This window comes from Dipodomys ordii, unplaced genomic scaffold, assembly GCF_000151885.1.
Source record: "Dipodomys ordii isolate 6190 unplaced genomic scaffold, Dord_2.0 Scaffold107, whole genome shotgun sequence".
Lineage (NCBI taxonomy): Eukaryota > Metazoa > Chordata > Mammalia > Rodentia > Heteromyidae > Dipodomys > Dipodomys ordii.
Genome location: NW_012267323.1, coordinates 3559928 through 3570267, shown reverse-complemented (window position 1 = coordinate 3570267; position 10340 = coordinate 3559928). Strand labels below are relative to the sequence as shown.

The 10340-nt window shown below is 47.6% G+C and overlaps 1 protein-coding gene across 1 annotated transcript in view; it reads right to left on the bottom strand.

Annotated features, from left to right (window-relative positions):
- Positions 1 to 10340, bottom strand: part of Usp4 (ubiquitin specific peptidase 4 (proto-oncogene)) — a 41669-nt gene that overhangs the window by 12086 nt on the left and 19243 nt on the right. Inside the window, exons 9-15 of the mRNA XM_013028056.1 lie at positions 9966 to 10139; positions 9461 to 9619; positions 7012 to 7236; positions 5785 to 5868; positions 4848 to 4942; positions 2705 to 2896; positions 2002 to 2090 (exon numbers count right to left, since the gene is read on the bottom strand). Coding sequence (XP_012883510.1) covers positions 2002 to 2090; positions 2705 to 2896; positions 4848 to 4942; positions 5785 to 5868; positions 7012 to 7236; positions 9461 to 9619; positions 9966 to 10139 — 1018 coding nt within the window. The remainder of the gene's footprint in view (positions 1 to 2001; positions 2091 to 2704; positions 2897 to 4847; positions 4943 to 5784; positions 5869 to 7011; positions 7237 to 9460; positions 9620 to 9965; positions 10140 to 10340) is intronic.

The following is a 10340-nucleotide window of genomic DNA, read 5'->3' as shown; positions in this document are numbered from 1 at the left end:
CTTTTTTGCTTATGTGGTGCTGAGGAATCAAACCCAGGGCCTCATGCATGCAAGGCAAGCGCTCTACCACTGAGCCACCTTCCCAGCCCCATAAACAAATTTTTTTAAAGAAGACAAGAAAAAAGAGAAAAGGGCTGGGATATAGCTCAGTAGCCTAGCAAGTGCAAAGTCCTGGGCTGGACCCTCAATAAAAAATTAAAAAAAAAAAAAAGAAAAGAAAAGAAATAAAGAAAGAATAGAAAGAAGAAGAAAAAGAAAACCAGGAATTTTAAAAGTCAATTTTTACTGGGTGCTGTTGACTCATTTGTGTAATCTTAGCTACTCAAGAGACTGCGATCAGAGGACCAAGATTCAAAACCCTGGCAGAAATGTCTGAGAGATTCCATCTCCAATTAACCAGTAAAAAGCTTGCTGGCAGTGTGACTCAAACTTGCTGACTGTTGATGACAGAGCCTTGTGGTAACTGGTCTTAACACCAGCATTCACTTTCTAGCACTGTGCATGTCTTGGAGAAATCTAAGTATTTGGATTTGAAACTGAGAATGATGGCAGTAATCTGACAGTCACCTATGTTTGATAAGAATAAAGTCACTGGATCTCTTTACGTTCTCAAAAGAAAACTACTAACTATATACTGGAGAACAGACATGGCTCCTTGTTCAGAGATGGACTTATTTATTGGCATCTGGCCATTGTGGTTTTTGTTTTTTTGTGGGTCATGGGGCTTGAACTCTGGGCCTGGGCGCTCTGTCCCTCAGCTCTTCAGCTCAAGGCAAGCGCTCTACCACTTGAGCCACAGCGCCACTTTCAGTTTTCTGGTGGTTTACTGGAGATAAGAGTCTCATGGACTTTTCCTGCCCAGGCTGGCTTTGAACCGAGATCCTCAGATCTCAGCCTGAGTGGCTAGGATGACAGGCGTGAGCCACCGGCACCCAGCCATTGTGTTTCTTTCTTGCAATAAAACCCATTCTCTTGCTTTGCTAACAGTGACTTCCTAACCTTCCATAGTAGAATCAGCCACTTCCTGTGGCTTTCTAGATAGACAGAGCCTTCTGATTAGCTTTCTGTGACATCTGTCTTGCAGGTCAGGGGCTGAAGCTTCATTAGGTAAGTTTGGTAGTGCACAAGGAATAAGAAACCAACACCAGCTGGGCACCAGTGGCTAACATCTGTAATCACAGCTACTAGGAGACAGATCTGAGAATTATGGTTCAAAGACAGCCAGCGCAGGGAAGTCTGTGAGATTCTTATCTCCAGTAAACTATTCAGAAAAATCCAGAAATGGCACTGTGGCTCAAATGGTAGAGAGATAGCCTTGAGCACAGAGAGGCTCAGGGACAGAGCCCAGGCCCTGAGTTCAAGCCCCAGAATCAGGGAAAACAAAAAGAAAGAAAGAAGAAGAAGAAAAAGCCGGGCACTGGTGGCTCACACCTATAATCCTAGCTACTCACAAGGCTGAGATCTGAGGATCGAGGTTCAAAGCCAGCCCAGGCAGGAAATTCCATGAAACTCTCATCTCCAATAAACCACCAGAAAACCGGAAGTGGCACTGTAGCTCAAGTGGTAGAGCGCTAGCCTTGAGCTGAAAGGCTGAGGGACAGAGCTAAGGCCTAGAGTTCAAGCCCCACGACCGACCAAAAAAAAAAGAAAGAAAAAAGAAAGGAAACCAACACCTTTGCCAATATAGGTCAGGTCATATAAGTATAAGCACCTATTTGTAATGCCAACAGACAATTCAGATCCTGACTGTTTCCTGACCTGGGGCAAGTTACTGGGTACCTCTAAGACTCTGTGCTGGAGGCAGAGCCCAGGCTACATCAGCAAAGTCATCTTTCTTAGATGATTCTACCAGGCACAGAGGTAAATAATAAACGGGGCCAGCAAAGCCCCCAACTGAATCTCAGAGCCTCCCTTTCCCACATGGATAGATAGCACTGAGGAAGAGGAGAGCAATCAGGAGAGGTGTGGTCAGTCCTAGCCCCACAGCTGGGGAGCACGCACCTTCACAGCTGCCCCTGGCGCCGTTGCAAGCCCCAGACTCCAAGGGCGAGCTGCCAAACTCGTCAGGCAAAGGCTGTTTTATATAGCGGCTTTAAAAATGCAAAGAAAGAAAAGACTGTTAGTGTTAATGGCTATTTTTCTCCACTAGACAGCTAAGACGTGCTTCCTCATTTATACATTCAGCTATTCACAAAGCAATTTATGAAACCAGAAACGCTGGGAATTACTGGGTAATGGCTCTATCACGCAAGAGGAACTCAAGAGATCAGACATTTCATTTATCAAGTCAATGGAGGAGACTCCAAGAAACTCTATGTTTCAAGTCTAATGAAAGTCATGTAGCCCCAGGAGTTTTGAAAGGCTTGTTCCAATAATGTTCAATTGTCAGCTTCCGAACAATAGGGGAACACTTTGGAGATAGCACTCATATACAAAATGTCACTAAAGTGCTAGACTTCCTAACACAGCAGAACGACACAATTCCAGAGACCGGCAGCTTGGGCATCTAGGATCAGAGAAGTGCCAGGCACTCCATTCCAATGGCACCTGTCCTGGCCATCAGTGAGGCTGGGACAGCCGCACTTCCTCTCAGAAGTGAGCATGTGGGATACACACACACACACACACACACACACACACACACACACACTCTGCAGGGGCCAGTGCTGCCTCCGCTTGGCCTCTCCTTGATCTTGGCACCCACCTGATACGATCACACACAGCCTCGTACAAAGATTCCAGGGTGAGCTTGTGCTTGGGGACACAAACGAGCAGGGGCTGCCCAAACAGCACTGCCCCGGAAGAAGTACTCGATGGCCTGGACTTCCGCTCCCTGAAGTAGACTGGAAGGGTGACACATTCTGAGCCATCCACGAAGGTGCTGCAGACCTCGTACCTGCATTGGTCACACAGAGGGAACTTTTAGTAATGTGTCCATGGAAACCTGACCACCAAAGGCTGCAGTGCTCAGGCCAAAACCTTTTTTTTTTTTGGCTGGTCCTGGGGCTTGAACACAGAGCCTGGGTGCTGTCCCTGAGCCTCTTAGTACTCTACTCTTTGCCTTCTACCACTTGAGCCACAGCACCACTTCCGGTTTTCTGGTGGTTTATTCAAGAGTTTCACAGATTTTCCTGCCCGGGCTGGCTTTGAACCACGATTCTCAAATCTCAGCCTCTTGAGTAGCTAGGATGACAGGCGTGAACTACCAGTGCCCAGCAAAAAGGGTTTTTTTTTGGGTGCTAGTACTGGGGCTTAAATTCAAGGTTTCCTGCGTGCTTGGCTGGTGCTCTTCCACTTGAGCCACACCACTAAATCTGACGTTTCTGCAAGTTAATTGGACATAAAGCCTCACTGACTTTTCTATCAGGGTTGGTTTTGAAGCATAATCATCTGATCTCAGGCTCCTAAGAAGCTCTGTGTATAGGTATGAGACATTTTCCGCCCAGTCCAATTAAAAAAACAAGTAGAATCAGGGCTAGAAATGTGGCTTAGTGGTAGAGTGATTACCTAGCATGCATAAGGCCCTGGGTTTGATTCTTTGATACCACATAAACAAAAATTGAAAAAATAAAAAATAATAAAAACATTAAAAATTTAGCTTAAAAAATAACATAGAAGCTGGGCGCCGGTGGCTCACACCTGTAATCCTAGCTACTCAGGGGGCTGAGATCTGAGGATCATGGTTCAAAGCCAGCCCAGGCACAAAAGTCCATGAGACTCTTATCTCTATTAAACCACTACAAAAGCGGAATTGGCACTGTGGCTCAAACAGTAGAGCGCTTGCCTTGAGCTAAAGAGCTGAGGGACAGCGCCCAAGCCCAGAGTTCAAGCCCCACGACCAACAAAAAACAAAAACAAGGAAGTGGCGCTGTAGCTCAAGTGGTAGAGCACTCGCCTTGAGCTGAAGAGTGCAGGGACAGCGCCCAGGCCCAGAGTTCAAGCCCCACGACTGACAAAAAAAAAAATCAAAAAAACAAAACAAAAACAAAAACAAAAAAACACAGGTCATAGGCACTAGTGGCTCACGCCTATAATCCTAACTACTCAGGAGGCTGAGATCTGAGGATCACAGCTCAAAACCAGCCCCAGCAAGGAAAGTCCGTGAGACATACTGGACACAGGAAAACTTAAGTTGTGTTGAGTGTCTGGTGTTGGTGTTTTTGTTTTTTAGCCAGCCCTAGGGCTTGAAATCTGGGCCTAGGCACTATCCCTGAGTTTCTTTTCTTTTCTTTTTTTTTTGGGGTCCGGTCATGGGGCCTGAACTCTGGGCCTGGGCACTGTCCCTCAGCTCTTCAGCTCAAGGCTGGCACTCTACCACTTGAGCCACAGCGCCACTTCCGGCTTTTTTCTTTTTGCTTATGTGGTGCTGAGGAATTGAACCCAGGGCCTCAAGCATGCAAGGCAAACGCTGTACCACTAGCCACCTTCCCAGCCTCTCCTTGAGTTTCTTTAGGTCAAGGCTAGCACTCTACTACTTGAGCCATGGAGCCACTTCCGGCTTTTTCTGTTGATGTGGTATTGAAGAATCGAACCAGGGCTTCATGAATGCTAGGCAAGCACTCTACCACTACGCTACATTCCCAGCCTCTGAATCAGGCCTATTAACAGGCAGCACACCTGCTGACTGAAACCATGGCCATGCTGAAGACACCTGAGAGGTGTCAGTAGGTACTTAAGACTTATGACTACCCCCCCAAAGGCCTTTAGCACCCATCTTTGAAGGCCAAGGGATAGGACAAAGGCACATGAGCAGACAACTCTCAGAACTTTTGCCCTGGAAACACAATCAAGGCAAAACTTCTAGAACATGCCCTTCGATTCTGCACCAGAAACCATGAAGTACTCACACAAAAATGTCATCCCTGGGCATGATGTGGCTTAAACCTTCATCCATTTGGAAAATCTTGTGGAACCGGTGATTATACACATCTGTGACCACCATCTAAGAATCAACAGTGCAGAAAGATTATAGGATGGCTGAGTGCTCTAACTGCTTAAAATCCAGAAAGCAAACAAGGTGCCGGAGTATGGCCTGTAGAGAACCAAGCATACAGTGAGCTCTAGAGTTCGAGGCCAAGGTCTAAGGGGAGCAGCATGGCTGTTACCAGCACAGCTGTTACCAGCACCCAATGATGCTCTCAAGTGTTGGGAATGGGGGACAAGTTAGTGGTGAGCAGAAAGAGGTCTGGAAACCTCTGGAATGTATTACAGAGCCAGAATCTCTGTGCTACCTGTATCACATTGTGCTGCAGAGTACTGACTCTGAAGGCAATAAGGAACAGGACCACCATGGATGGGAAACTTTCCTGACCAGGATTGGGGTTCAAAGCCAGCCCAGGCGGGGAAGGCTGTGAGACTCTTATCTCCAATAAACCACTCAGAAAACTGAAAGTGGTGCGGTGGCTCAAGTAGTAGAGCACTAGCCTTGAGCTGAAGAGCTGAGGGACAGCGCCCAGGCCCAGAGTTCAAGCCCCACGACCAACAATAACAACAAAAAAGAATCATGAAATGTTGGAGATTGGAGGCTCATGCCTGTAATCCTAGCTACTCAGGAGGCTGAGATCTGAAGATCGTGTGGTTCAAATACAGCCTGGCCAGGAAGATTCTTATCTCCAGTTAACCATCAGCACATTGGAAGTGGCGCTGTGGCTCAAGTGGTACAGTGCTAGCCTATAGCTGAAGAGCTCAGGGACAGAGCCCAGGCCCAGAGTTCAAAATCATGAAGCCTACATGCCATGGCCATCTCTTTTCCCTCCCCGCTTCTTCCCTCCCCAGCTGCCTTACATTTTCTGCAGCAATGCCAGACAACTTGGAGAGCGCCTCACACAGGTCAGACACGGCTCCCATCAGTGGCACAGTCACACGGTACTGCAAGACAGAAATAGTTCAGGTGATGGGGACCGCAAAAAGTCGGGACTAAGAAATGACGTGGTGTGGGGCAGCAGTGTGGAGGCAGAGAAACCCTTCCAGTGGCAGAGCATGGAAAGGTCGCAGCCCAGACTGATCAGTAGCCAAGCAAGAGTAAAACAGGCATCAGCAAGGCTGCAGCATTCAAGCAATGCAATGGGAGTTGGGCCAGTCTGTCTCTCTCAAATCCGACTTTATTTTATCCTCTACTTTTTAGAGCAGCTCACTACTTCCTTTAAAGAATGGAATTGTCGGGGCTGGGAAGGTGGCTCAGTGGTAGAGCACTTGCCTTGCATGTATGAGGCCCTGGGTTTGATTCCTCAGCACCACATACGCAAAAAGAAAAAAGCCGGAAGTGGAGCTGTGGCTCAGGTGGTAGAGCGCTAGCCTTGAGCTGAAGAGCTTAGGGACAGCACCCAGGCCCAGAGTTCAGGCCCCACGACCAGACCAAAAAAAAAAAAAAAAATGGAATTGTCATCTGGAGCTACACATTGCATTGCTTTTTTTTTTTTTTCTTTTCTGTCAGTCTTAAGCCACAGCTCTACTTCAGGCTTTTTCTGCATATGTGGGGCTGAGGAATCGAATCCAGGGCCTCATGCCTGCAAGGCAAGCACTCTACCACTGAGCCACCTTCCCAGTACTATACATCATTTTTCTTTAGAGATACAGAAATGAAAGCCTGAATATGAAGCCATAAATCACCTTGTAAGCTCGCAGCACAACTAGACACAAAGAGCCACTAGTCAAGCCTCTCAGCTGGCCTTTTATTCTAGCCAGGTTCTCCTAGCTGAGGGACCTGACTAAAGAAAGTGAACTGCTTTGGGTTTCCCGACATTCAGATTCAAGAACTATTTAGGAAGTTAACAGGTTACTAGAGCCGCATGAATGGAGCATGGGGGAAAAAAGTGACAGGGAAACTACAAAGACCCTGACACCTGTCCTAAATAACATGGGATTACACAAGGACCTGTAAAGGCCAAGGGCACACACAGGAGGGCACATACCAAGGGCGGCAGAGTCTCCAATACAGCAGAGAGAAGTAATCCCACTGCGGCCTGGAGACTCCTTGGGGAGGGGGTACCATGAGGGTGAAGATACTTTTACCTGGGAAGGTCTGCAGCGAGGGTCAGCAGGAACCAGGAAGACCTCCATAACTCGATCTTTCTTCAAGGGCAGTGGGAGAGTTAGATAGCAAAATGGGTCAAAGGTCACGGAAACCTTTGCACATTCTGGACAAACCAAAGTAGATTTGAAGAGGCCGTGGAAAGTGTCCACAATCACTGAATCATTCCGCAGCCTATGATTCTCCCAGGCTTCCTTTGCCACTACCTGGACGAAAAGTGAAGGGAGAAGCAGGCCATGCTCAACATATTGTCAGTATTCCAATCCTTTTACCCTGTATCCAGAATGAATCACATCAAACCCTACTCTGGACCAGGAGGCAAGCCAAGAATAGCCAAGGCCAGGTAGTATTCATAGGACATGGCAGCTCTACACACATACTTAATAGGAAATTGACAGAACATCTACAGGAGGGGCTAAGAAGGTGGCTTGATGGTAGAGTGTTTGCCTAGCATACATGAAGCCTTGGGTTCAATTCCTCAGTACCATATAAACAGAAAAAGCTAGAAGGGGCACTGTGGCTCAAGTGGTAGAGTGCTAGCCTTGAACAAAAGAAGCTCAGGAACAGTGCCCAGGCCCTGAGTTCAAGTCCCAGGACTTGGGTAGGGGAGAGGGGAGGTGAGAGATCTACAGGAAACAAGGGGCCTTGAGCGCATCATGATATATCAAACCTGATTGGGAAAAGTACATCTCCCATGCTTTCAGTGATTTAAAGGCCCTTTAAGTAGGCTTTAATCTATACTAAGACAAGGGCTTACCTAGAACACCTCAGGGGTACTTTATTTATTTTTGTTTTTGTTTTTTTGGTTGGCCGTGGGGCTTGAACTCTGGGCCTGGGCGCTGTCCCTCAGCTCTTCAGCTCAAGGCGAGTGCTCTACCACTTGAGCTACAGCGCCACTTCCGGTTTTCTGGTGGTTTATTGGAGATAGGAGTCTCACCGTCTCTCCTGCCCAGGCTGGCTTTGAACCGCGATCCTCAGATCTCAGCCTCCTGAGTAGCTAGGATTACAGGTGTGAGCCACCAGCACCTAGCATCTCAGGGATACTTTAAAATATTCATACTGATAGGGCAGGTAAAATACTAGAATCCCTCCCCCCTTTTATTTTTGGTCAGTTGTGGGGTTTGAACACTGGGCTTGGGCGCTGGTCCCTCAGCTCTTCAGCTCAAGGCCAGCGCTCTACCACTTGAGCCACAGCGCCATTTCCAGTTTTCTGGTGGTTTACTGAAGATAAGAGTCTCATGGACTTTCCTGCCCAGGCTAGCTTTGAACCTCGATCCTCAGATCTTAGCTTCCTGAGTAGCTAGGATTATAGGCATGAGCCACCAGTGCCCGGCTTTAGAATCCCCTTTCATATACCAGAAAACCCAGATAATCAGCATGTACAAGGCCCTGGGCTCAGGATGGACAAAGAAAAGGAAGGAGGCGGGGCTGGGGAGGTGGCTCAGTGGTAGAGTGCTTGCCTTGCATGCATGTGGCCCTGGGTTTGATTCCCCAGCACCACATAAGCAAAAAGAAAAAAACCGGAAGTGGTGCTATGGCTCAAGTGGTAGAGCGCTAGCCTGGAGCTGAAGAGCTGAGGGACAACGCCCAGGCCCAGAGTTCAGGCCCCACGACCAGACCCAAAAAAAAAAAAGAAAAGAAAAGGAAGGAGGGGGAAGGAGGGAGGGAGAAAAGGAGGGTGGGAAATCAAGGCAAAAAAAATGTAAATGGGGCTGGGAAGGTGGCTCAGTGGTAGAGCGCTTGCCTTGTATGCTTGAGGCCCTGGGTTCGATTCCTCAGCACCACATAAGCAAAAAGAAAAAAGCCTGAAGTGGCGCTGTGGCTCAAGTGGTAGAGCGCTAGCCTTGAGCTGAAGAGCTGAGGGACCGCGCCCAGGCCCAGAGTTCAGGCCCCACTACTGGACCCAAAAAAAATATATATATATATAAATGCCCTAAACTTGATAACAAAGTTTTTTAATAATCATCATGGAGTTAGGGATAGTGGTTCATACCTATAAACCAGACATTACAAAAACTAAGGCAGAAGGACCACAGGTTCCAGCCTAGCCAGACACATAGTAAGATCTTATCAACAACCTGTAACAATCCCTGATGAACTTTAAGAACAATAATACTAAAGGCAGACACTATTAGCATCTTACAATTGAATGTGGTGAAGAACTGTTGCCTAGCACCCAAATGGATGGGTTCCACCCGCCCCATGCAAGCGCGCACACACACACGCACGCACGCACGCACGCACGCACGCACGCACGCACTCAAGAGTAACTAGTTACTGAAATGGAGTTTCTGGGCATGGACTGCACAGTTCGCACCTGCTGCTAGCATCAATGACAGACACCTGGGCCCTGCCACTAATACCCCAGGACCAGAAGACTGTCCTCATTCTGTCAACAGGAGAACTGTGCAGAGAGCTTCAGCATCGTACCGCATCTGGCCGCCCATTGGCATCCTTCGGCTCCAGGTAGGGTTTCTTTTTGACTCGGTTCAGGTCTTCATGCAATCCATCTAGAATAAAGGCTAACAGCTCCTGAGAGTCTTGTTGTTGGTAGCCAGAAAACTGAGGTGCAAAACGTCCCACTTGGGTCTGCAACAGAAGCCAAAACACTTTTTGCTTTAGATACCATCTAAAATGCAAAATAAATAAAATGCTTTATTATACCACTAAACCACTCACCTCACAAGGGGAAAAATGAACTATTTATCTTAACCTACTTCAGTTTTTGTTTTTTGCCAGTCCTGGGGTTTGAACTCAGGGCCTGGGCACTGTCCCTGAGCTTGTTAGCTCAAGGCTAATGTTCTACCTCTTGAGCCACAGCGCCACTTCCAGCTTTTTCTGCTTATGTGGTACTGGGGAATCGAACCCAGGGCTTCATGCATGTTAGGCGAGCACTCTACCACTGAGCCACCTTCCCACCCCCTCCTCAACCTACTTTGAACATGCGAGGAGCCACGTGAGAGTCCCTTCCAGACCACATCTGCTTAATGAGCTCTGCGTAGGCCTCTGCGATCTCTCCTTTCATCCCTAGAGGATTGTCTCTGTTAATTTCAGCTTCATATTCGTCTTTGAGAAAGTAGTCAGTCAGCGGGGCAGTGTTGCTCAGGCACTAAAAACAGAACAAGATCAGTGCTTTTTACACCGTCTCATCTCTCACCAGCCAGGTTCATAGTGAGAAATGAACAACATCTGGACAGTACTAAGGTAATGGGAAACCACTAGGGTAGAGGATTTGCAGTAACATGGCATCAAGTCCACGAGTGATCAAACATGTCTAGGAGGAGGTCTTTTTGTTTTTGTTTTTTTTTTT